The sequence below is a fragment of the Tenrec ecaudatus genome, chromosome 5 (genome assembly GCF_050624435.1).
Source record: "Tenrec ecaudatus isolate mTenEca1 chromosome 5, mTenEca1.hap1, whole genome shotgun sequence".
NCBI classification, from domain to species: Eukaryota; Metazoa; Chordata; class Mammalia; order Afrosoricida; family Tenrecidae; genus Tenrec; species Tenrec ecaudatus.
The window spans coordinates 141,113,830-141,141,543 of NC_134534.1; the positions used below are offsets into that span (position 1 = coordinate 141,113,830).

General features: G+C 49.8%; 1 protein-coding gene across 5 annotated transcripts in view; it reads right to left on the minus strand.

The window, feature by feature from the left end:
• Positions 1 to 27,714, minus strand: part of PTPRG (protein tyrosine phosphatase receptor type G) — a 755,578-nt gene that overhangs the window by 34,850 nt on the left and 693,014 nt on the right. For all 5 annotated transcript variants that reach the window (XM_075549956.1, XM_075549955.1, XM_075549953.1 and 2 more), the window contains 2 exons: positions 15,739 to 15,830; positions 4,904 to 4,995 (listed from right to left, as the gene is read on the minus strand). In XM_075549956.1, coding sequence (XP_075406071.1) covers positions 4,904 to 4,995; positions 15,739 to 15,830 — 184 coding nt within the window. The remainder of the gene's footprint in view (positions 1 to 4,903; positions 4,996 to 15,738; positions 15,831 to 27,714) is intronic.

Genomic DNA, 27,714 nt, shown 5'->3' on the forward strand with positions numbered 1-27,714 from the left:
TGTGAAGTCCGCTCTTAATCTGGTATTTAGTCGAGACTCAGGAGGCTTGCCCGGGCCCTTTTCTGCTAGCTTGTAGCAGCAGTCTTCACGCACCACTGCATCTCTGTCCAGGGGCTCCCTGCTGTACGTCACGGGTGGCACTAGAACCTTCCTTCCACGTTATCGAAAGCGGCTGTGGCCGCCGGTCCCTAGGCAGCATGGGCTCAGGTGGACGGTGCTTTGTTCTCTTGAATTAAGATGAACACGTTTAGCTCAGCGGAAGTTAATTGTAACAGAGGGGATCCCCCAAGGAGCTTGTCAAGGACCTCTGGCCTCATCTCTGCACTCTGCCTTTAAAGTTCTGAATTTCCTGGTCCCTGCCTATTAGTTCTGTCACCTCACAGACTGGCAGTGGCCTCCCTTTGACACAGTTTGCTAGCACTGTGCCTTTAGATGCCTGTGGAGGCCAGAAAGGAGGCCGTTCATCTTTTCTTGGAAACCACTCCCAGGCAGAGAGTGAGGTTGAGGAACAGAGTACCCAGACACCATCCTGAGACACGGAAGACCATCATTCCCAGTGATGGCAAAACTGGCCAGGCATTCGGCGCCTCCAAGAGGTGTCTGACACGGGCACGCAAAGCTTGCCTTCAGCATCTCCTCGAGACAGATGCTCAAAATCACCAGCCAGTCGTGTTCGCGTTCTCCTCTAAGCAGTAAAGTGCTGAAAATATGACACCTATTCATCGACTATCTCTTCTCTTCCATCTAAGACTTTGCAGTAAGATGTGGCATGTGGAGCTTTGCTGGTTGCCTTCCCCAGCCAGCTCCATGCCCCACTGCAGTGCTGCTGTCCTTTCCGCCTCGCTGTGGATGCCCCTCTGGTCGGTCTCCCCACTGGACTGGGCCAGCTGCAGCAGGGGAGGACTCGGCTTCAGCTTTATGCCTGGAGAACAGCAGGCAGTCGGCAGCTTTGGATGAATCACCAACCATTAAGTGGTATTGCTCTATGGTTCAGAGTGGTTTTTTACTATCTCTGGGCTCCTGCAAAGGGTCTACAGTCACTGGGAGTTGAAATCGACTCCTAGGCAGTGAGTTTGATTTGGCTTTTGGTTTTAAGTGTTTTCTTGTATGATTTTTAAAACTCACCGGGAGTCTGGAAGGAACCGAGACTGTAGGTTCATGTAATATGCAAGTCATGCTCTCCTAAAGGATGACCCTCCTTCTCGCTTTGCCTGCCTCTTCTCCTCCCCCACTTTCCCTTTCTCCTCTTCTTCTCTCTCTCTTGCTGTCTCACTCTCTGGCAACCACTGGCCTATCATCTACACAATTCGTTTTCAGCCGTCCCTGGTGATCTTGGGTCTTCCTCTCTGGCTTCAGCTGATTACGGGACAGGGTCTGGAGAGCATCAAGGTTGGAAATGGGAGCTGGAGTCAGGAGAGTCTCCCGCATCACACACAAGCCCCCGGCGACACCAGCAGTGAGCTGCCCAAGGCCTCGGTTTGCTCCTGGGCCAGCTGTAAAACCGGGACAGTGAAACAGCACCCAAGTCATCCGTGCACCCAAAGAAGCTGGTGGATGTCAAGTTGATTCCAGTTCCCGGTGGCCCCGGGTGCACACAGCACTGCTCCAAGGGGTTCACTGCCAACGCCTCCTTCTGAAGCACCAGGGGGTGCGCAGTGAAGACATCCTCCTTTCAGTTAGGAGCACTTAGCTGTTTGTGCTACTTGGGCTTCTACTTGCCTGTCACTCCGTCACATAAATGGAATGGGACTCGGGGCTGAACTTACTGCTACTAAAAGACCTACTTGTAAAAGACCTGGAGGGCTTTCACAAAACAAGACGACAAGAACCCCTTCTGAACTTCCTCAGCCAGCCTGTACTCTCTTCTCTGCAGACCAAGAGCATGCCTCCTGCCCTTTCCTGAATAGCCTGCTACCAAGTTTCCCTTTTGGCAGCACTGCCAAGAAGAAATGGTGGTGGTGGTGTCGGGTCCCATCCAGCTGCCCTGTGCACAACAGAACGGACACTGCTGGTCCTGCGCCATCCTCGCCACAGCCCCCATGCTGGAGCCCAGCGCTTCAGCCACTGTGTCGCGCCATCTCGGCGAGAGCTGTGCTCTTTTTCGCTGGCCTTCTCCAGGGACGGGTCTCTCCTGAGAAGTATGTTAGACAAAGTGTCCCTGTCTTTGCTTCTAAAGAATGGGAGATGAATTCTGGCCGCCCGTGCTGCTGAGGAGCCTTCCGGCCGGACTGCCAGCACGACCAAGCAGCAATGCTTCCACCGCACAGCGGATGCCTGCGCCTTCCCACTGCCACGTGCCTCCCTTCCTGCCGCTGCCTTGCTGTTCTGGTCGGGAGAGAGGTTCTTCCTCCTGTTCGCACAGCGCCGGGGCCAAACCTTTCCCAACAGGAGTGAGTCAGGCGAGCAGGTGAACACGGTTCCCTCTCCTCAGCCCCCCCTCAACCAACAACACGTACGCTATAAAGTGCAACCTGGGAGGGAAAAACAGCTTTCAGCCACAGGATTTAAAAGACATTTTTTTAAGGATAGAAACAGGGTGCAGAAGCCTTGGATTTGTTACCAGGCGTGATTCTGATGCAGCAAAGCCCATTTTAAGTCAGCTCAAGTTTACAGAGGTGTAGCTGATTATTTTGAATAATTAAATGGTGTCAAAACCAGCTGTGATGAATAGCACTGGGGTCTCAAATCATAAATAATTGAGAAAGCGGCATTGCATTTGATCATCCTGATCAAATTCTGCTCTCTAGAGGATAAATGTTTGTCCTGAATACCATCAACATTGTTAAATGCCTCAATATTCTTGCTCAGTCATCCAGCTAACAGTCAATTGAACTAAATCACTTTAACACCACACACATTTGCTGTCCTCATGAATATAAAATGTTTGACTTAAACCATGTTCCTTGCAGTCCAATTGACACTGTTGTTTTTCTTTTTTTTTGGTGGTAAGCATCTAATAGCTGCATTGACGGCTGTCATAAAACACAGGGCTTTGCAGAATAGCCCAGAAGGTGCCTTCTCTCTATCACGTTTGCTCCCAGTACTCCAAACACCACCACCACCACCACGACGACCACCATCACACCAAGCCAAACCCCAAACTGAGAGAAGGACCTCATTTACAATGAGAGATACTATCGTTGTCTTTATGGTCATCTTTGGGGACTCCAAATTTGCATAGAGAATGCCGCATCGGGTCTGTCTTTACTTCTCATTGTTCATGCAAGGTAACTGCCCGTCCCAGCTGCGTGGTTCCTCCCCAGGGTGCGTCCCCCTTTGACTCCCTCCGTTTTGCAAAAAGAGGTTGGCAGGTTAGCATCACCAGCGCTCCCATTTTCCAGCGGGAACGAGAGAAATGAAGCAACTTCGTCACAGAGCTAGGAGACAGCCACGCTGCCATGCAAACTTGGCCTCCTCCACACAGCCCTTGCTGCCAGAGATGTGCCGTAGTTAAGCGCCTCAGTGACGAAAAGGGCAGTCTGTTTAATAGCTCCTCATTGACACCCTGTCACTGCTGAACTGGCACAGGACCCAGAGCTGGCAGGGTGGTGCCAGCCACTCTCTACCTTGTTTCCTTGTACAACCACGAGGCTGTGCTAACCGGTGTCTCCTCTCCAAGGGTCAGGAGCGTGACAACAACAGTCAACCTTTGCACTGGTACGAAACAGCTAATCCAGCACCGTTAAAGTGCCCCCACCCAACCCCAGCAACGTTGGGACAGGGGTGGCATGAATGCCATAAAAAAAAAAAAAAAAGGAAACAGGGCCTGGGACTACACACTTGGCCCAAGGATTATGATGTTCACAATTGGTGGAACCAATATGCACGTCCTAAGATTTTATACCTGCTGGCTCCGCCCCACCCTGTGAGTCCCAGAAGGGATGTGCGATTGGGGGCCAGCATCCTGACCCCATCCCTAGTTAGAAGGAAAGCAAAGGAGGCAGCGGAGAAACAATGCTATCCATTTGCCTCTTCTCTACCACGAAGTCTGTTCTCTCAAGTAGTTGTTAGGGGCCATTGAGTTGATTCTGACTCAGGACAACAAAACAAACCGCTGCCCAGACCTGCACCATCCTCACAACTGCAGTGTTCATGCCGAGCCTCACAGCCACTGCAACAACCTTTCAGAGCTGTGTCTGTTCAGGACAAGCATCGCCGCTCACTTAATTTCTACTGGGAATAGAACCTGTTAGAGTTCTAAGTGTTAAGACGAGCCAGCCAGGGTGCGATGCAGCAATGATGAAGCATTACAACTTTCCTCCAGTTCCTCAATGTGTTTCTCCCTGCCCCCCCCCCCAATCATGATCCCAATTCTACCTTACAAATCTGGCTCAACCAGAGGAAGTGCACTGGTACAGATAGGAACTGGAAACACAGGGAATCCAGGATGGATGATCCCTTCAGGACCAGTGCTGAGAGTGGTGATACTGGGAGAGTGGAGGGAGGGTGGGTTGGAAAGGAGGAACCGATTACAAGGATGTACTTATAACCTCTTTCCTGGGGGACGGACAACAGAAAAGTGGGTCAAGGGAGACATCGGACAGTGCAAGATATGACAAAATAATAATTTATAAATTATCAAGGGTTCATGAGGGAGAGGAAAAATGAGGAGCTGATGCCAGAGGCTTGGGTGGAGAGCAGATGTTTTGGGAATGATGAGGGCAATGAATGGACAAATGTGCTTTACACAATTGATGTATGTATGGATCGTGATAAGAGTTGTATGAGCCCCTAATAAAACTATTAAAAATATTTTTTTTAATCTAAGTGTAAAGAAAAAAAGTCTCCATGTCCCTTTCTTGTTGCTTTCATAAGCTTGGAGTAAACCCGATGAACAATTAGACCCACATCGGTAAACATAAGAGGTGGGCTCCTGGAAATGTATTTCCAGTTTGAAACTTACCTCAAAATCCTCGGAGAACCCGTGCTGGTTATTAGAATAGAGCTCCCCGATGTGTTTGACAAACTGCTTCACAGGAATGGCTTCCATGTCATCTGTGGGAAGAGGAGGACATTCAGACTCACCTAGTACACATCACGTCTCTAAGACAAATGTCACCGGCCAATAAGGGAGTATTTAAGGCAAACATTTTATTTTATTTTTTGCAAAGAGGGATAACCACCGAATCACCTTAAGCAGGCATTCTCCAGGAAAGCATGCAACACCAGGAGCTCATTATGAGTCTGTGCGGCTGTAAGTCAGAGTCAATGTTGCTTTTCAAAGAGGCAGGTAGAGGATCCCCCCGTTTTTCATATTCAAGGCAATTTACATGGCTAAATTACCACTGCACATTCAACTCAAAGTCTGAACTTGCCAAAGGCACCTGCCAAGAAGTGTGATCAAGACCTCGGGTTTTGTTGTGTCAGTTGCTATGCAATGGACTCCAGCTTGAACTTGGAGCAATTACACTGTGTCTCCAACTGTTGCAGGCCACCTAAGCACTCGTTCATCCACAACGAGCAGGGAGGGAGGGAACCATTGTTGCAGCCAGCTTCAAGGACAATGCCTTCGCTCTTGAAGTATTCAAAACTGCAGTTCAAGACAGCTGTGTCTCTGTGTGCCAAATTGTCCATGGGACAGAACTCTCTGGGTTTTGGGCGCTGACAGACTAGGTAGAGATTCAGGAAGGCTCCCCGTTCCAATTGATCACAGCATGCCACTCTCATCTCAAAACGATGCGGCCAGATCCTGAGCCCCAAAGTAGGTTGTACGTTTATTTACTCGGACCCCAAAAAGGATGCTTTGAGTTTGGACACCACAGTGCCACACCCAACCAAGCAGAGCTTCCCCACCTTCTTCCCTCCGTCCCCGCCCCCTCCCCCCAAATATTTCCTTTTAAAAATACTCGGCTGAATTGGAGATAAACAACAGACATGACATTTACTTTATTCAGAGTGAAAGATCTTTGGCAAACGCACAAACATCTAAACTGCCACAGATGCTTTTCCCAGCAAAGGGTATGAAGATCTGTATGTGTAAATGAGGCCCTACTTTGGCAAGGATTTCATCGATCCAGGCCTGACAGTCTGATGTCTCTTCATCTGGTGACAGTTACATTGACTGTGTCATTCCTTCGCGACTTTTCTTCCGAGAGAGCAAAACTCCGGGGTGGCTTTTTGCATCTATTGACATTTTCAAACTTGAATCATTCTTCAGGGGAAAATAGCATCTCTTATACTTTGCCTTGTGTGCGTTCAAATTCCAACCTGCTTAGCACAGAAATGTTGCTTTATCAAGGGGGGGAGGTGGCTCTGTAAGCCCCGATCCTGTCTGTGTAAACAATTAAAGATCTAATCATTTTTACGAGGCCACCCTAGGAAAAAATTGCCAAGTTATTTACAAATATTTCGGGATTGAAGATGTTCATGAATATGCAATCGTTTTACACACCCAAGAAATCTATAGCTCCCATCATGATGTCACCAGCACTAGCAAGTGCGCCGTGCCAAAACATTTCCCTAGAAGATTTAGCGGAACGCAGTTTGAGGACAATTTCCAAAATTCTCCGATCACTTCACTAAAAAAACACTTAGAGGCAAGCCAGTTCTACAAGAAAGAGCCCATGGTAATGAAAGGGTCTCCGTCGAGGTGTAGACAACGGTCAGTGTGGGCAGAATCGAGTCTTGGGAAAACAATCCAAGAGACGCTCGTCTCTGGACAAGAGGCACCGCAGCGCACAGAATGCAACAGCTTCCCCGATACATCTAGAAAGGAAGACATAACCCTATTCCCAAGAGCAGAAGGGTCAGAGCTAACGACGCAGTGGGCTTCAGGCCACATTTCTTTTCACCCCGATAGCTTAACATGGGAGATCCCCAGTCGGCTCGTGAAGCCATGATAATGAACACAGACTGCCGTTCAACAGGAGAAAAGCCAGCCCAAACTCAAACCACGTCAGACTGACTCAAAGGCAAAGATCACAGGTCATCGGAAATCATGAAGGATATGCTTTTAGGTTCACAATTTATTACTGCTCTCCTGAAATTGTTATCCCCCCACTCCACCCCCACCCCCCGTAGCATACTCAGACATTGCCCTGCAGCACACATGCAGCAGAGCTCAGTACGATCCTCACGGAAATCTATGACTCACCAGTCCCTCCGGCTGGCGTTTCTATCCAAGAATGTCTAACCACACCCTCCCTCTTTCCCAGCCCTGCATTTCCAGGAACCAGCAGCGACATCATCCAAGTCTGGCCGGCAGGTGTACGCACACATGGATGCTGCGCTGACCCGCACGGGCTCCCTGGACGACACATGACTTGTCCTTCCACTAAGATAGATAGCCAAGCTATGACTAATTACAAGTCCTCCTATTTTCCCACTTATACGATTTTTCTATTAAGTTCTGTCAACCTAAGCCAGTTAAGTAATTATAGAAGTACTGCCACTAGCCGAAGACCAAACAATCCGAGCAGTAGCAGAGCCCCATCAACGCCGCATTCTCAGGGAAGGCCGGGGTGGTGAGAAGATATCCACCTCTCTTTCCACCAAAACATCTGAGGTATGAGGGGGTATCCAAACAAACATAAAAACAGGAAGAAAAATCAGAATTCCACCCTCCCCCCAAAAGCTATGTATTTAATTTTTTACACAAAACAATTTTATCACCTTCAAAGTACTCTCCAATACATTTAGTACATTTGTCAAATCTGAGATTTCATTCTTGGAAACATTTTTCAAACTCATCTGTTTGGGTGGCTGACTGCATCTCCCTTGTTTTTTGCTTCACCTCTTCTACTTCACCAAATTGCTGTCCTTCCATGTCCTTTCCATTCGTGGAAAAACAAAAAGAAGTCGCATGGAGCCAGGTAAGGTGAGTCAGGTGTGAGGGGCAAGAGAAGCATGCTGTTTTTGGCCCAAACTGGTGCACTGAGATGGCTGCATGAGCAAGCTGCATTGCTATTGTAGCCAAACCAATCCCTGTCTGCCCCAAATCAGGCCTCCCTTCCCCACCCCCACTGTTATGCTATCTTTTCAGAACCTCTAAATAGAAAGCTTGATGAACAGTCTGACCTGGTGTAACGAACTCCAAATACACTCTCCCCCTCACATAAAAACAAACAAACACAAATGATCTTTGATTTCACTTGATGAGCTTTTGGAGGGTGAGGTGAGGATGTCGTCTTCCACGGACTTGATTGATGTTTGCTTTCAAGGTCGTAAGAATAGCACCATGTCTGGTCACATGTAATGACCCTGGGGAAAAGTCTGCGTTGCTTTGGAGCTGTTCTTTCAAAGCATCACATTTCCAGTCAACGCTCTTTTTCCTGGTCAGAAGCCCAGCCACACAGTTCACAGCTGCCCTTCTCACTCCCGAATCTTCCATTACAATGTGTGCCCAGAGCTCCAAGACAGTCCAGATAACTTTCCCATCTCGTCATCAGTCTTTGAGCACAAGTGTGTGAATTTTTGTCCTTTCGGTAAGTTGATAGATGTCCAGAACGAGGGTTGCCATCAGTCTACATTTCACCTTTTTGGAACAGAGAAAACCACTTGTAAAGTGGGGATTTTCCCACAGTGCTGTCCTGGTAAGCTGTGCTCAATCAACATCTTAACAGTTTCTGCGGCACTTTTCCAGAGCAGGAAACAAAAAAGCAGGCGACGTCTCTGGGTGCACTGACTCAGAGCAAACTGCTCGATGCTTGCCTAGCTGGAAAAATGTGCACTATGAAAGCTCTGCCCACCAGAGCTTGTTTCCCTTTTATTGGGGGGTCGGGCGGCAACGAACCCCTCGTACCTCCAAGACTGTCCACTGGGAATCTGAGGACCACTAGCTGTAGGTGAAGCACTTTCTGTGTATGCTTGTTAGCTGCCATCCAGCAGACCGACTCACAGGGACCCCATGTACAAGATGAAATTCTTTGGGGCCCTGCCTCCATCTTTGCAGTCATTGGTTTACACGAGCCCATTCTTGTTCTTTAAGTGCCTTCCATCCCCTAGGGTTCGTTCACCTTGTAGCACGATAGCTGACAATATCCTGTGGTGCTCCATCGGCTCCTCACTGGCTTATTTTCAGAGGCAGACCGCTAGGCATTTCTTCCTGATCTCTCTCAGTTTGTCCATTCTGCTGAAGTCTGTCCACCATGGGTAAATGGGTTGGCCTGCTGGTATTTGAAGTACCTGTGGCAGTCTGCTTGCTTCCTTCAAGACGACAGCCTGGGGAACCCTATGGGGCAGTTCTCTTCGGTGCCATAGGGTTCTTCTAAATCAGAAGAGACTCAGTGCCAGTGGGTTGGATTGACTTTGACTGAGTAACTGTGTTTTGACTGTTAGGTACTAACTGCTTTACAAGACAGGCCTGTGACCTGGGGGCAGTGGATGCCCACTTTGTAGGTGGCAATCTGTGGTAAGGGAGGCTAATTAAGGAGCTTGCCCTACATCTACTGCCGCCATCAAGCCAAGGGGCTTATCTAGTTCCAAAGCCCAGGTTTTCCCACATTCCATGTATCCTCTTAGATCCCAGATTTCATATAAGCTTGGAGGAAATTGTCCGACCAAATAGAAAGGGCAGAATGCAATGTCTTGGCTTCAAGAGTCCGCTTCAGTTACCTGGGAAAATCCATAGCACTGGACTGAGTGGCTTCATGCAGCCAGGCAGAGAACATGTTACAAGTTACCTCCCAGCCAAGATGCTTAGTGACTGGGATTGATTGGCCTGCGGTTTGTTTCAGCACGGACACCGACGCATTAAGATTCCAGAGGCCCTTGAACCAATCTCTCACTCGGCAACCAGTCCCTGTAATGTGTATTCAACCCTTAGCAGTTCCCTCACTTCCAGCCTCGCTCCCAACTACTCTGCCTGGGCACAGGCAGAGCACATCCGGCCTCATCTAGCATGGGCTCATGTCCTGCTTCGACTGCCATCAGGTGCTGTTACCTTAGTACAGGGAGACCTCTGTGTCAACCAAGGAGAAGAAGCAAATGTGAAATAAAAGCAGGCGATCGAGATGTTACTTCCAGAGTTAGGACACATGCATCTAGACCAGACTGCGGATGCAAGGAGTCCAGGTGCCATTTTACTCCCTGCCGTAAAAAAGAAACCCCTTTTCATTCATGACACAAGAAGTCAATAAAGAAAGGGCTTCGTTAGCGTCAAAAGACCAAGGAGTCTCCTTTGGAGATAATCTCCGTATAAATAAAATATGCTGGCAAGGTTGGTTTAATCCCAAGGGTTTTAAACTGCATGCTTAAAATCCCTTTGTCTGCTGGCATCCTGCTGTGGCCAGTGACCTTCAAATGATTAAGATGCACTTTAACTGCTGGGAAGGCATCTAGCTGTTAATCATTTCTAGATTTTTACGCTGCTGCCTAGCAGCAATATTTGCTGGTGTTGTAATGCTGGTATTAGAGAATCTGATCTTCCAGTTTTTAGAAAAAGGTTTTTTCATGAGGACATTTGTGTTTGATAATCTGCTTATCTGTGAGGCTCCTTCAATATGCTCGATGGGGAGCCCATTTCTGACTTAAAACACACACACACACACAAACACACACACAAACATGTAAGAAAAGACTGAGGAACCTTGGTGGTGTGATGGTTACACATTGGGCTGCAATGTGTAAGGTCAGCAGTTTGAAACCACCAGCTGCTCCTCGAGAGAAAGATGAGGCTTCCTACTCCTGTAAAGAGTGGCAGTCTTGGAAACACTGGGGCAACTCTACCTTGTCTTACGGGGTTTCCATGAGCCGGAATCAACCTGATGGTGGTGAGTTTACTTTGTTTGGGAAAGCAAAGTCTAAAAGAGTAGTATGATGCAGGAATACAATTTGACCCAGACAAGATGGCTTCAACCAGTGTATGGGAAAATGAAATTAAAAAGATGATGGAACTTCCCCAAGGGTTTTCTGAAGCCCCCTCTTATAATGGCAGCAACAAAAATATTATTGGGGCTGATTACGTCCCAGTCAGACCCCCAGGCCAGAAACAGCAGATCTTAAAAAGTACCTGTGGATGCTACAGAAATCTTGGATCTTAAAGCACAGACATGTGAGCAGGTGTCAGTATGAGAAGGCGGAACTCGGTGAGGGGCCTGGAGGCTGGGTCATGGCATGCCGCTGTCATCTCCCCTGTGTGATTAGCAACAGGAAGCCAGTGGCCATGGGGCATTGCTTCTGTACAACTGTGAAAGACTTTAAGAGTCAAAGCGCTTTTCACTCTCCCACAGAAGCCAGAGTTTTATTTATCTCGAAGAATTTTCCACTTTCCCCACACATCTTACAAGGCATGGGCAGGATAATACAGATAAAAGAATCGAAGCCACGCCTACTGCCTTGGAAGCTAACTTCAAGAGCACTTCTCTCACCCTGGGCAATCGCCAAGGGCAAACACTCAGAGGAGTCCTAACAGAGCATGTTCCAAGCTTCTCCCCACTTAGCTGTCTTATTCATGGTCATTCTACCATCACACTTACTTAAGTTCTCTCAGTACCTTAAAGAACTCATTACGTTTCCTTACCAGCCACTTCTACATTTTGTAGTTGGAAGGAAGAAAACTGGTAACACAGAATTCCTGAAAAAATTCTTACTTTTGCTCTCTTCCCAGGCATGAGCAAGCATCAAAAGGTTAGCCAAGCTTTTCTCTAATCAGATGCCTACTTTATAATGCTCATCTCAAGTCGGCATAACTTACTGATTCCATTTATACTTTGGGATTTAAAGACCGCGGCTGCTTCGGAATTTTAACCACAGCACAACCATCCAAAAGTTCACTTGATTCAGTGACTAAATTTGTTCCCATTCAGCGTGTCTGTGAATTGCTCCCTCAGCCATGTAAATCTCACAGACCTCTGGCACCAGGACAGGAAATGCAGGTGAGCCCAGAGCCTTTCCTTAGGGAGGAAGAGACCATCACTGGCCTGTAGACAAAGGTGAGAGGGGGGAGGTTCACACAGGGAAGCAGCTTCAATAGCAGAATTCTGAAATTTCCGCCAGGATGGAAGAGAGGGCTTTTAAAAATTATTAATTTTAAAAGAAGTGGTGCTGCTAATGCAAGAAGACGATAATGGCAAGGACAGAGACCAAAGGAGCATCACCAGGTGTTTGAAAATGCCCTACGTGTAGTGAGGTGATAGGCGAATGCCGCTGGAGGATCGAGCCGTCAGTGCTGTGAGCACAGCCTGCCCAGCACAGAGGTAGCATGCCTATTTGTCGTGCAGTGAGTCACTCATGTGCAAGGCGACCACATCACCTCACCTCTACTGAAGACACCTGCCACTCATGCCTCTCCCGTCCCCAAGTCCCTTCAGCAGAGCTCACTCCCTACCACTGCCTATATAGGAAGGCCACCCAGCCTTTCACCATCGCTGGGGTTCCCCTCTCTCCTGCCTTCATGGTATTTTCATGCCTTCAATGACCCCAAAGGCCCTTGGTGGCTTTGTTGGGGGCAAGGGGCTCTCGGTCCACAAGTGGGAGGGCTTGGGTGCTACAAGGGGATTTGTGACCCCTTGCTCAATCATTCTTTACTCTTGCTGAATGGCTCTACTCCCCTCTGCCACCCCCCATGAGAACTGGCTACCAAGAGCTACCTCTGGGGCTGTGATGGACAGACTTGGCCTTTGTCCTTCATCTTAAATTGCTGCTGCTGGCGACTCTACCGTTGACCCGCACAGGTGGTCTGCCCTGCACACCCCTCTGCCGGCTCTGAATGCGGCATCACGGAAATGTAAGACGCTGTGGTGCTTAGGGTCACTGGTCACTCAGTCCCTACTGCTACTTGGGGATGAGTGCTAGGGCCAGACCCTGGGCCCCGCTTCCTCCCTATCCCCCAGAGTAGTCCCACCTACAGAACACTGGCTGCCAATGCTGTGGCCTTAGTCTCCGGTAAGCAACATCCCGGCCCAGTCAAGCCATGCCCTGTCCCCACTGATCCAACTCCTCTCCCTTCCCCTACTGCCCAGCGGCTAAGGGGCACCATGCCCTCCTCCGCTCCAATGCCCTGCGCTTCCTTCCACATGCTCAGGACCCCAGTGTTCCCACCTTACTGCCAGACTGTATCGTCAATGGCGGAAATAGCGGGATAGTAGAGGGAGTCCAGTGTGTGTTTGCTGTATGCGCCAAGGGGAGCTATCAGATAAAGAGAGCGTTGGTCCATGAGCAGCAGGAGTAACTTATTTTATGAGTGTTAAAACTCACCAAGATGTACCTGCCACGGGAAGGGAGTTATCACTGAGTATCGCGCATTTCTCAATGAGGGGGGAACTGGAAGACACTTTCTTTCTACCTACTTATACTGCCCAAATCCAAACCATCCCCCCTCCTCCGGCTGGGTCTGTTTGGTCCCATAGTGACCTCTAGGGAAGCCTATCAAGGTTCCCAGTTGTACAAGAGCAGACAGCCCTTACTTTCTCCCGCTTAACACTGCCAACGAGCACTGAGTAATAGAAATGGATCGAAAGGAGAGAAAAACACAGGCCTAGGAAGATGCCTCTGGGTTTGGGGGTTTTACTGGGCATTAAGCAGGAAGCTGTGAAATGAAGGCCCAGTATCCAGAGGCACTTCCACCCTGAGGCACCACCAACTCAGGTGAGACAGGCAAGTGTGACTTACGGTCCTTCCAGAGCACTCTGTGAGTGGAAAGTTCTAACCCAAATGAGAGAAATGGCTTATGAGGTGGCCACCCCAAACAGAAGTGGTTCAGGGCCCCCCATCATGTTCACAGAACTCCCCTACCCGTGCTCTCCCACACAACTGCTGGGATTTACAGGCCAGGATTTGGGAAGGACATTCCAGAAGGTCCCACTTCTGGCTTGCTCTATGGGCCTCCAAGGAACTTGTGCACCCAGCCTCTCAGGCAATCCGGGCAACCCTCTACTGTGGGGATTACGGAACTCTGTGGTGTGGCCGTGGTGCTACCTCAAGGTCGGAGGTTCAAACCCATCAGCTGCTCTGTGGGAAAAAGATAAGGCATCTTCTCTCAGACATTGACAACCTTAGAAAGCCTATCTAGGGGAACTGAGTGGGAACCTGCTTGTTAACAGTGGGTTTGGCTTTTGGGTACTGTGGCCAATAGGGTGGGTTTTCTTTTCATTAAAAGTTCTGGAAACAAAGGTTCTGTGGGGTCAAAGTATTGACCAAAGCTCTCGAGACTGTGAAACAGAGATAAGGTGAGCCTCTGGATTTCTGGATACCTAATCCCCTGGGAAGAGGGGTAGGAGGGAAAAAGGTGGGAAAGGAGCCCAAGAAGTATTTCACTATTTGAATTTAACCATCTAAAATATATTTCAATCACTCTGCCACCTAGCAACTGTGTCTGTCAGAGGGGCGAGGTAAGACACGCTCAGAGGTGAGAGGCCCGCAGGCCCTTCCTGGAGGTCCGAGGGTATTCTCAGAGATGAGACCAGCCCTGCACTGCTGTCAGACTCCCACCTAGAGCAAATCCTACTGAGCATGGGGCTTCACCGCGACTCCTCCTCCCATGCAGAGGGAAGAAGCCCAGAACACACCCCCCGCTTGCCCCCTGGTGGGCCAGGGCTACGAGAGAGGAACATATGGTAATACAAAACGTATCCCCCGTCTGTATGGGAGCCACCGAGAGGTCCAGCAGGGCCTTAATCAGAGATCATTCTGCTAGCCCTCTGGCTTCTCGGTGACAAACTTTAGAGCAAGAGGCTGATGAGAATGGAAAGAACTTGACAAATTCCAGAAATGTCTCCTGACTTAATATAAACAGATGCAGAACGACACACCATGGAGACCTGCTATAGGTCAGCAGACAAAAGAAGCCATTCTCCCTGGGTAGCCAGAGAGTGACAGGACCGGTGAGCTTCAGAGCCAACGCCTTGTTAAAGACACCCAGTCATCCATCCACTCACTCATTCAGCATATGATACAACCTGTCCTTATGAGGCTCTCATTCTGGGAATGGGAGAAAGATCAGCAGAGCCACCACAGAAACAGAGAACGACATCAGGCAGTGCAAAGACTCAAGGAGAAGGGGCAGGCAAGGGGGGCAGGGAAGGCTGTGGGTGTGGAGGGTGGTGTTACTGCAAAGGCAGGGCCTCTGTGTACAAAAGAAAATTTACTGTCAGCAGGATGGACGCGGGAGGTATCTGTAGACAGGCAGTGGGCAGCACCGGGTGAAACCCAGCGATAGGCAGAGGGTATGGGCACCAAATGCGAACGGCAGGGCTCATCTCCACACCCACGCCTTTCTACAACGAAGTGGCGGCAGGTCTCTCTGTCCGCGCCTTCCCTAGGCTCACTACAGAACACCCCACCCATCCAGCTCCCTGAAGAGACCAAGGGCTGGGGCTTTCTTACAGGGGGAGAAATGGCACCTGCACTGGCCACTGGATATTAATGTTGTCAAAAGATTTCAGCTCAAGCATTCAAAGAATCCAAACTTCCAAATCAAGAGAAGTTCAGAGTAAGAAAGCTTGGGAGGAGACAGCTTTAAAAAAATAAAGTATTGGAAACAAGCACAAATTGTGAAAGGGAATTGAGTCCAACTAGGTAGTAAATGTGTAAATGTCTTGAAACAAAAACATTTTTTTCCCTCCTTCGTGCATCGATACCAGATTAGCTCCTAGGTGTGTGGGCCTCTTAGGGAAGACTCCCTGACTTTCCAGAGCTACAAAGGATCAGAGGATTCATGAAGTCACCCCGAGTGAGGGATCTCTCAGGCGGGGCAATCTTAAAAGGCTGTAAAAACAATATTTTGTCATGTCTGTCACATGTAACCAGGAACAAAGGGGGAAACAATGAGGCCGCGGGAAATGAGTGTGGAGTCTTACTTACCCGGAATCGGAATAATAGGAATACTTTCATTGGGGACCACCCGGGGTGAGCTGCTGTCTTCCACATAGAAATGAGCCGTCTGAAAACATTTTCTGCGTAGGAAAGAGAAACACATGCAGCAGTGAGTCCGGAGAGTGCCACTCGGTCTGAGCCCAGCAGTTCAGGCTTTCGTTCCCAGGTCTCCCCTCGTTAGACTCCCCCAGCACTGGAAGCACACCGTGGGCGAGGTAGCACATATTTGGAAGACAACCTTTAGCCTGCTTGAAGAACCCCAAAGAGCCAAAGAGTCTCTTCAAAAATAAATAAAAATTTTAATTGCCTCGTATTCAACTCCATAGTTAAGCAGGAGGGAACGGCGTAGCCTGGAACTGCCCCCAAACGTGACAACTTGGCCTGGGCACAGAAAACTCACTGCAGGAACTGTGGACCAACCCACAATGCTGCGCTCTGTAAGTTAGAGAAGACACGTTTGCTGCTTCAAAACCCCTCACCAAGTTCAAAGCCAAACGTCAAAGCACCCCCAAACGCAGTCAGCAAACTATCCCCATCCCATCGCCATACGGGTGGGTGCTTAAGAAGCACTGGGCTCGCAGGGGGGAAGCACTGAGAACCAGAGCCCCTGCCAGCCAGCTTCGGCTTGAACTTGGCTAGGCTTGTTTTTACCTGTACTTCAGGCAAAGCAGGGAGCAAACACTGGTCATCACAGGGCTGGCAGTGAACGGAAAGGCCATCGGCAGCTCACTCAGCCTCTGCCGGCTGCTGCTGTCCGGACCTCAGCTTTCCAGCATCCACGTCACTGCTCATTGCGGCCCTAATGAGCTGCCGGAAGCACAGACTGAATATTTAATGAGGCTGCTCAGCGTGAATGGCCATTGTGATCAGAGAAGGGTCCCGTTCATCTGGTGGAGAGGTTTCACAATAGCTGGCCCCACTGCTGGGGCTTTCAGGCGAGCAGGCGGCATCCTTCTGGCGCTCGCTCTCGTGTCACTGGCTCCGTCCTGCTCTTTGCCTGGAACACCCTCCAAGCAGCCTCGACCCGCTTTTCCTGGGGCAGCACTCCCACGCCTCGAGTCAGCTTCTCCTCAGAGCCCTGCATGCTCACTTAAGCCACAGCACCCTGGGAGGCTTACCATTTTCCACGAAGCCAAGAGGGGCCAGAAAAATCAAGCCACTCTACAAAGCCAGGAAGATCCCTGTGGAGGTGCAGATGAGGCACCTCGGCTTGATGGAGGGAGACTCTAACCACATGCAGTTAGAGATGACCCCACGTCACAGGACGTGGGTTCCTCTAGGTCGTGCCCTTTTCCAGAAGGGATGCAGCCCTGGCCAGCTATCTAACCAGACCAGTGCACCCCAGCCTTAGGGGCTCGGAGCACAAATCGCTCCAACTGCTGGCCCGTGTCTCACACAAGTGCTCATCAACAGTGAAGGAAAAAAGTGAAAAAAAAAGTTTTCTCAGAAACTACGTAACATTTCTAACAATGAAAAAGCAGGTTTCCACTCTGTTTGTTTAGCCGCCTCTACCCAAATCAGAGAAGACGCGAGACTAAACCCACATGGGGTGGGCAGGCCCTGGGGCAGAAAGGACCATTCAGTTGAATGTACCATGATGGAAATCCACGCGGAAAGCGAAAAGAGGACTTGGGTGTCAGGCAGCCCCACCTCCTTGCTGTTGTCAACATTCGTTATTCAGGTTCCCACTGTTGGAGTCTCTCCCTTGTCCCCAAGTGTGCACAGCCTTCCAGACGGACACAGCACAGTGAAACCATGTGCATGTCCGTCACACAAGCGCTAACGCCTTAACTGGTCGCAGTGACAGGGCTGAGGAAACACCAGAGTCCTGGCCGACCATTATTACTGTCAGGTTAGGGGACTTGGGAAGGATAAACCGCACCGTAGGGTTTTCATTGTTTGGGGTCTGGAAGATGACCTGCTGACGGTTCACCAGTCGCCCATCACAGAGCTAGAGAGACCCCGCGTCATCTCAGCCAACGGCAGCGTGGGCTGAACAGAATGGCACGTCAGTGCTCCCTGCGCTGCCATGGATGATGGATTTCCCTCGAGTCAAATAACTGAGTGCGGGACAGCAGCAGTGCACCGCTGGGGATGGCCGTCGGCACGTCTGCACCTCACCGTGCAGCTGGGTACTTCCTCCCCAGCCCAGATCTGGCTCGGCACCTGATGACAGGGCACTGGGGATGTTTTCCCTCAGCATACAGGATTCTGCAAACGTTCGGTCAGCTCCCGCAGCATAGCAGACACCAGGCTAGGGGCTAGGCACACTCAGCTTGCAGACCGTGCAGTCTCTGCACTTGCGTACAATCTGTACAACCCCCCAGAACCCAGCTAAGCATCTGAGAGATATAGAAAAGAAAAAAAACCCACCAAACTCACTGCCTTTGGCATAGCGACCCTACAGGACAGGGTGGAAGTGCCCCTGTGAGTCTCCCAGACTAGAGCTCTTTACCGGAGTAGAAAGCCCAGTCTTTCTTCTGTGGGGTGGTTGGTGGTTTTGAACTGCTGACCTTGCAGTTAGCAGCCCAATGCATAACCACTAGACCACCAGGGCTGCTCATGCATAAAGGCCTGCCCAAGTGTTGTAAATGGCACAGGTGCTAAGCTGCTAACTCAGAGGTGGGACGGTGAGTGCACCCAGACATTCCTTGGAAGGATACTAGCTACTGAAAGCCCCATCGGGTGCAGTTCTACCCGACACACAAGGTCACCAGGAGCTGTGGTTGACTTCATGGCAACCCTTGTGTTATTGTTGCTTTAACAACATGCATGATCTCTGCAGGGCACTCTCCCTGCGATGCTCTCCAGTACTATCTCCTCTGTGCTTTTTCTCATCTAGCCATGGAATCTTTGATAATCTGCAGTTGGATACATAGGACAGGACCAGCCCCTGCCCTCATGGTGCTTACGTTTTCATGGGGGAAAATGAAACTGTTTCAAGCACTCAGGAGCCAAGGAAACAAAACCACAAACATCAGGATGTGCTGGTGCCTAAGGGAGGGGCAGGAGGGGGCTTCACTGGGTGCACGGCTTGTGAGCAGAGATCCGAACACGGCAGAGCTGCCGTGGCCTTTCTGGGCTGACCAGGCCTCTAGTTAAAGGACTTTGGAGCAGAGGAGACCACAGGCAAGCAGACAACAGCAGGACAGGTTGGTCGGGGTGGGTGGGCTCTATCAGCCCGGGTCTGCAGGCCACGAGGAAGCCCCTCAGGGCAGTGGAGTGGCTCAATCGGATTTGCTGTGCTTTGGAGCTACACGGTGACCAGGTTCTAGAGCAGCAAGAACAGACCCACGGAGCATCGGGAGTCCGTGGCTGAAATGTCACCTGAGAGAGTCAGGCAGGGTTAAAAAAAATAAACCTCAAACGAGGACATATGCTCTCTATATCTATATATTAATCACAGATGTGGACTCAGAATCCTGATCATTAACATTTGCTTAATTCTTAATTACCTGGATGTACCACCACATTTGGCATGCGTAGTTTATCCCATCCAAGAATTGCCGTGGCTCCACCAGGGGCCAGGAGTCCCTGGAGGGCTCTAAGTGTTACCACGCTCGCTGCCGATAGAGAGGGTGGAGGTTCAAGTCTCCCCGAGGCCCCTCAGAGGAAAATCCTGGGGATGGCGCTGTAAAAAACTCAGCCGACGAGGCTCCGTTCTACTCTGACACAAGTCAATGGCAACCGGAGAAAAGACCCGACATCCAGGGGTGGACCAAGCTGTACCTTGTCACCACCACTAAACCCCTGAGGCGCACGCATCGCATCGTGGGTACAAGTTCTGCACTGACATGAGCTGCTGGTTCCGAGTCGATTCTGCCTGACTTTCTGTTTCACCCAGTTCGTGGCAGACGAGGCCCATGAAAGATTTTGTGTCTGGACTTTCAGCGGGGTTGGGAATAGAGGTGTAGAAGGCAAGCATTTTGGAGAAAAAGAAATAATAAAGCAAAAAAACCCGAGAGTTTTAATGCCTCTGAATTTCTCAACTGTGATACGTTCAAAGCAGCACTACTGTCTCTCATCCTGATCTCAAGAGGAATAGACAGAGAATCTCTGAAAGGGCTCACCTGTGTCGTGAACATACAATTTCGGCTTTCTATCTGGCCCCAATTCTCATTCAACTGATTTACCCTTTACTGATCCCTCTGAGAATGACACAGATTCCAGCATCATAAAGAGCCAGTTTCTAAAACTGTATTTTCTCCAGGATGGACGTTTGCTTTCTGTAAACACCTACAAAAAGCAAAGAAGTAGGCTATGCTGGGGACAAAGTTTCAGTTTTAAAATGGCAAAGTATAATTGGAAGCATCTGATGTTTCTACCTGCCCTCTCCTCCTGTGCCCCCATTCCCGGCCCCGGGTACTCTATCCCTCTCTAAGTACTGAGATGACCAGAAACATGATTTTTCTCAGTGACTCTCACCAGCCTGAGAATCACCCAAACTAGCTCTCTCCCGCTAACCCCAATATCTGTAGTTGCCACATGTATTTCTTGTCTCAACATTCCTAAGTTTCCAAAGTAGACCACATTGTTTTAAGGGCCCCCACAGGCTGGCTCATCAGTAGAGTCCCCGTGGAGTGGTGGCAATGATGAAGCAGCAGGCTTTATGTGGCCGTGTCCCCTGGGAGCTCTCAGTAAATGCCCGTGGCGGGATTCTTCCAGGGTGGGGCCTTGTATTACAAAGAACATTCAGAGCGACAAATAGAGGTGGGAGTGGGGGTAGCATGTGACTCTGCTGGTCTTTGACTTGCTTGTGTTTCTGGTATACTTCTCCCAGGTAAGGGACTTCTCCGGCAAGGTAGGCATCTTTTTATACCACCCCCTCCCCTAAACTGCAAGCCAGTGGCTGCTGGTGCAAACAGGACCGCGACTGTAGCGGGTCTGCAGCCTCGCACCAGAAGGCTTTAAGGAGCACAGCGCTCTGAAACATTCTAATATGGACTCTCCATACAATCCTGGTTTTTTAAAGGAAAATCCACGTGGGCTCATAGATTTTACTAAGATCGCTACAATTGGCTTGCATGAAGTCAAGAAGGTAATGTGTGATGGCCTAATACCTGATGCAAGAATGTGGGTTCTAAAGATCTTGGTCTCAAGCCTGTACCCACGACCTATGGTTTGGATACACGGGGAGTTTGAGACCTCATGTAGTTAAAGGTGCATGCACATAACAGTCTGGCTTCCAGAGAAGCCTGTGGGCCATATGTGGTCCCTACTGGAGGACATATGATCTTAGGCAGAAATTGTGAAAGGTTATTTTTATATCTGCCCAGAAGGGGTATCATTTAAGGATCGTGGTGCGCTTGAGAAAGCAGAGCACATCTCCTCGTCAGGATGCAGCAAACATGGACAAGTATCAATAGGCTGTCGATTTTAATTCCCCGAATTCCCATTTAAGCACACACACTGCCAGTACATGCCAGACAACATGAGTTTAATTGGCCCTCTGGACTAATGACACACACACGCTTTCTCCAGCTGCTCTGACCGTGCTTTTACATTATTTATAACTAAAGTTATGGGGGCGGGGCGCTAACTATTCTAACAGAATGTAGCAACCTACCAAGATCAGCCCAGAACCCCTGCCCTGCCCTGGACCCTCACCCCTTCCTCCCCTGGTCAAACAGCAGAGCAGCTACACCATCTTCTTCATCCAGACAGCCTCCCTTTGCTTCCGCCCAGAGTCTGCTCACGTCACCTCTGATCAATCCTGACAATTGTCTGACCTATGGTCCTTTCCACCTCTCTGAAAAAAATCTGGACATCCTAAGGGGGGGGGAATAGATGGGCGGGGCGATCAGGTGACCAATAACTTTCCAAAGCAAAACACTGATCCCACGTCCAGAAAGCATAGACCTGCCCAATGGCAGGTGCCAATGCTGTATGGCATCACCACAAGCCAGGCATCCACAACCTGCTTTCAGGTCTGCCTTTTGGAGGGTCAGCAAGGGCAGCCAGAGATGGCGCACTGCTCTTATCCAGGGTCCTTGGCTACTGACCACAAAGTTGTCCTCAGGGACACGATAGGTGCTGGGGCAAGCCCCAGGGTGAGGATCGCGCATGGCATGGTCTCCAGCTCCCTCGTCCCCCCACCCCCCATGAAACCCTGGAGTCAGGAGACAGCCAGGTGTGGATATATCAGGATTAGGAAGCAAGTCACTGTCTTCAAATTAAGCTCAATGGCTTCATAATTGTGTCAGGGTGACAGGGAGTTTGTTAGCAGTGTGCAGTGCCCAATTCTAATCGCAAACCAGAACACGGGCAGTTGGTTGAGCCACTGCTGAATATTAATTAACCAATCTTCCCTGATTTATATACTGCTCTCATTTACATTTATAGTGGTGGGCTGGCTAATAAACCCATTCTTCTCATGCTGTCGAGTAGGTGCATCACATTAATATTTACTTTTGTAAATGGGTCTGTTGTGGGGAACCCTGCATGCATAAAAGCCACTTAGAGGCAGAACACTGAACATGTCCGCGTGCATCACAGGAAGATGATCGGGAGCTAAGTTAAAACAGACACGGGGGGAATATGATCTGGGAAAAAGGTCACAAGAAACCAAGGTGGCAAAAGCGACAGAAGAAAAAGGTGGCGGGCATTGTCGGACCAACGTCTCAAGTAGAAGTAGCTTTCTTTGAGTTAACCTGTAGAGCTAACCTGAAGGAGAGCTCAAGGTGAGTTTCAAAGCCACATTTCTGGGAGAATAAGTTCTCTCTCCTGCACACAGAATGTTTCCACTTATAAAACTCAAGCCTACATGCACGGAATCATTTCCGGAAAGGGGTCCTTCTAGAAAGAAGATTCCAGGGAGGCACTTCTGGCAGGCATATTTCCCCACACCATCAAGGGGGGCATGCGGTCTGACAAATATGAATGTGCTTTGGGGATAATCAAATGGCATATTTACATCAGGCTGTCCGGAACATGTGGTTGTCGTCCCTTGGAGATGCTGGCTTGTCAGATGTGAAGAGGGAGGGAGGGAGGAGGGGGGAAAAAGAACAAAATCCTGGTGAAGATGGATGGGGTAAGGGAGAAGGGGTAGCTATTAAACTTAAATGAGGAGAGCGTGCTTCCAAATATTTAGGCTTTCCCCTTCCACGCTGGAAGTGACAAAAATCTGATTCTCCCAGTGAGGATTTTATCGAATGGAACAAATGAGCTGCACAGACTGTCTTGGCAGGTGGGAGGGAGAAATGAAAGAAGTGGTACTGACCAGTGGCCGCAAGGCAAGGGACTCTTGCTGAACACCAAGCTGACGGGTCAATAGGTAGTACTTTTTGGAGGCCAAAGGACAGAGGCCACGTCATAAGCCACGGTTTTGACAAGACCAAGAACCTGAACACGGTGGAGGGTCACATGACAGCTGGCTTCAAGGAGCCCGGACAGTTCTCTTCAGTCCTTCCCAGCTGTTACCCGGGAAAGAAGTTCGAGGGGAGGGGCTTGGAGCTATTTCCCCCTTCATACCGTAGCCTGGAATGTTCTGAGCATTCCGATAGAGGGCTGAGGGAACTCCAACACATTTCCCCCACTGTTTAAGGCACTAGTATAACCAGCCCCCACTATCACCCCGGGATTTGGGAGCTCAACAATGAGGTGAGTCTCAGTCTTTGGGGAAGGAGGTAGGAAATGCAAATCCATATTGTATTTACTCCAAATGTGGGGCAGGTGATTTTCTGTCCCCTTGAAGGTGTATTGGAGAGTAGGGGTGCAGTCCAGCCTGCTGGTGCCTCCCTGTAAGGAGGACCCTAGGAACCTCCTCACTGCTCTGTCCCTAGGCCGTCCTGCTTGTTGGGACCCTGCCACTGATCCTGGAAGCTGTTGGTGCCCGGCTGTGTTTCCACTGACCTTCACCCCACAGACTCCGCACCCGCCAGCTTGAGATCTCCCTGCAGCATTTGCCTGTGGCGATGTGAGTCTGAGCAAGGACATTGGGCATTACTTTCAGACTTCTGGACTTGAGGTGGACTGGGCTGGACTGCCTTCTCAATATAAAGCTCTCTTAGACATGCATGAGTGACACTGGATTTGTTTCTGTAGACAACCCAGCCTCACACAACACACAACTTCATACCTGAGCTCCAACCCATTCCAGTCAAGCCCACTGGTAAACACCTGTTTCATTCCCATGCTGACTGGCTGTACTTTGCGGGAGAAATCAGACTGTAAGGATCTAGTGAGGTATTAGAATCACTTGGGGTGAATGGTTAAGCCCTTGGCTCTTAAACAAAAGGTTGGTGGGTCAAACCCAACCAAAGGTGCCTCGTAAGAAAGGCCTGTTGATCTGCTACTGAAAACCAGTGGCGGGAAGAGAAGCCCTGCAGAGCACAGATCTACTCTGGCACAGGTAGGGCTGCCAGGAGAGGGCACTGACCTGATGGGGGCAGGTGGGCAGAGGGGTGCAAAATGCCCCTCACTAGAAAGCCCAGATCCTGAACTTTTTAAATGCTTGGGAGTATCTGGGGGTGGGGGAGGGTTCTCACATCATTGTATCAAATAGGTTACATTCCATGTGGTTCTAGCATTTAAACAACAAATTTTGAAACCATACAAGTACTGAAGAAAAATAAAAGTGGAATCTGAGAGTTGAGAGAGACTTTCTCCCTGTGACGTAAAATCCAGAAATCACAAAGAGAACACAGGTACAATTGTGCAGAAGACCAAGCAAAATGATGTTGTAACAACGACAGATGTTTTGCTGTGTATAAGAAAACAAAATGCCAAAGCCGCATTGTAAACATGGTTGAAAGTCACATTACAGAATAGGAAGAAATTTTGCGACCTGTGTTGCTGAGAAGAGACTGACTGTTCTGTGCAAACTGAGTAGTAAAAGACCATCAAAAACCCACAGGCAAAAATGGGCCAAAGGCAACAGTGCACAGGAAAGGAAGGACATTGGTGCCAACACATAGATGATGCTCAGCCCAGCTCCAGAGAAAAATATAGTCAAACTATACTGAGGTACCATTGTTCACCCCACACCTCAGCAGACCTCCCAAACACCCCAAGCCAGGTGAGCTGTGGGGCTAGGTGCACTCATACTTAGCTGAGAAAAACTCACCCTGGTATCCCAATATCCCTGGCAATTACAAACGCATGTCACCTTGGATGCAGCCACCCCTTGAAGTATACCCTACAGGCCCCTTCAAGGAAACCCTCCAGATGTGCTCACAGGATGGCAAGAGGACATGCCAACACAGCTACTCACTGTGACGCTCCGCGTTTTAACAGAAGACTGGGGACAACAAAGTGACAGCCACAGCAAACAGCTGAAGTAAATCACGGTGAGTCTTTGCATTGTACACAGGTACCCCTCCCCGCCCCTTGTGAAAAGTCCCCTTCATTCCACTGGGCTTTGATGAGACCTACATCAGTGCAGGTTTTCTCTCTAACTGAAAAAAATCCAAAGAGGATTTTTCACTTTTAGGAAGGAAGGCAAAAAAGTGAAACCAAGTTTCAGTGTCCTGCAGCAAGCCATCCAAGGGGCAGCACGCCCCAGAATGGCGTAGCCCAGTGCCTAAGCCCCAGGGGCTCCCTGGCATCAGCACCTTAGCCTCAGGCAGCAAGCCTCGGAATCCAGGGACACTGCATGTCCATGTTATTTCTCGCTCTGTGTTACCTGGTATGGTTCGTCAGGCTACACTTTGGGTCTGGTCACGCTCAGCATTTTCCCACACGGGCTGAGCTTGTTTTATTGTGGTCCAGATACCCAGAGCGCTTCCCGAGCTGACGTTTGGTGGCAACTCTGTGTCCAGCAAGTCCGTGGACTCCAGGTTTCAATGGCAGGCACTCACCGTGCATCTCTGTCACATTCTGGTAATTCTCACGGCGTCCAATTTGTCACGATGCCCTTGCGCCGGCTAGCCCACAGGGCGGAGATCGTTTTAATGTGCACCGAGAACCAAGGCCGGCAGGTGCTTATTGCAAAGGCCTTCGCTAACCGGCATCTCTCTGCAGCAGGCCCGCATACATTAATGGCAAACTTTGCTTTGCTTTAGGCCATTTGGCTGACGACTGGTTTGGTAGGAACTCTACCTTCAGAGTGGAAAAACCCTGTCATCTACTGCTCCAAAGGATCGAGGACAATTCTGCCCAGGTGTAGAGCAACATGAAGCTCCTGAGACATGCTACACCACGTGGAGGGGACCTTGGAAACATGATGAGCAAAGTCAGTCAGCAGAAGGGCAAATCCAATTTCTATAAAATGGGCAATTCCACAGAGACAAAAGTTGATTGGTGGCCAAGGCGGGTGGCAGAGGGCAGGGAGGAGAGGTTGCTGATGAGGCATCTAGTTGCTGTTAAGATCGATGGCAATGGATAGTGGTGATGGTTATACAACCCAGTGGACATAATTAATGTCACTGAATTATACAAAATTATACAAAGTGGTGATGGTGAGCGCTTTTATATCTACGTAAAATTTCACTCTCAAAAAATGGTGAAACTACATTACGCATGGAGAAAAACCTTGCCAAGTTGTGGGGGTGGGGTCGAGATGTGTAAAGTGAAATGCAAGGTTGTGGGACTATAGCTTATATAGAAAGGTAACAATCTGGGCCAGACGGATAACAAACGAGTAATATTTGTGAGTGGGCGTGGATTTGCGAGTGGGAAAGGACATGCAAACTGACAAGGAGTGACCCACGCAAGGAAGAGCGGAGGCCTGGAGCGTCTTGAGCACAAGCTCTGTATCTGACCCGCCTCGCAATCACGGACTCTCAGTCAGCATGCCAGCAGCGAAGAGGAGAATCGCTCCGGACCACGCCCCAACGTGGCCAAGGAGTCGAAAAGCCCCATTATGTAACCTCACACCCGAGCCCCTCCTTTTCCTTGTCTTCGTGTAGGACTCACACAACTCATGCAGTGCACACTGAACCCAGAGTAGCTCATTCAGTCTTCTGGTAATAACCTCACAAAGAGGCGCCGGCGTCAGACTCGTTCCGTGGATGATGGGGGTTGCTTATGGGCACGGAGAAGAGGCACAGCTCGGGAGAGAGGCTGCCTTATTCGGAGTCCAAGGTTGTTTCAACCACTGCCTGGTAACAAATTTTAATAGCTGATTCCCAGTCAAGTGAGTTCTGCGAATGAATACGTGTCGCTTTCTCAAACCGACCCGTGGATGCAATGGCCTGTGCGCGGCCCAGCGCGGACTGAGGACCATGGAACACACGGCAGCCCCGATGACTGCTAGGATCTGAAATACACCTGTGGTTAATCCGCTCTTAAATTCGGGGTCCGGTTTGTGAGAAAGCGGAGCCCTGGTAGTACAGTGGGCTAAGGACTAAGCGCCAAAGGAACGTTCAATGGTCTGAAGCCATCCACTGCCCTGGTAGAGACGGGCAGTCTGCCCCAGGTGAAGATTCGCAGCCTTGAACCCCTGGGAGAAGTTCAACTCTGTCCTAGAGAATCTCGCCGAGTTGGAATTGACTTGATGGCCGAGGGTTTGGGCTTGGATGTAGACTAGAGAAAGGGGTCTGGTGGGACCGACGTTAAGCACGCAGCTGCTCACAGAGAGACAGGCAGTGCCAGGGGGATGTGGCGGTCTGCTTCTGTAAAGCCTACAGCCTCGGACCCCGGTGTGGCAGCCCACCTTGGACCTACTGTGTGCCTGAGCTGGGCGAAACTGGAAGGCTAGCACTTACAACAAAGTGCCTGGGTGAGGCATCCTTTCTGGGGCGGGTGTGAAGATCGGCCACACAGTCCCCGCGCTATGAGTGACACGCGGACTCTGTCAGGCTTCAGAGTCAAAAACCGCGTCCTGCTCCTCTCAGACCCAGCACAGAGTGACATCCGTGCTCCCACGCTGAAGATGTGAATCCAGTTACATAAGGCGGCCTCTACTTCAGTTTCCACCCTTAGAGGGTGGGACATGCATTCAAGATTGAAGACTTCAGAAAGTAGCATCAGATCCCAGGGAGAAAGACAGCCTGGGTTCGCTGACAGCGTCTTTCTACAGAGAAA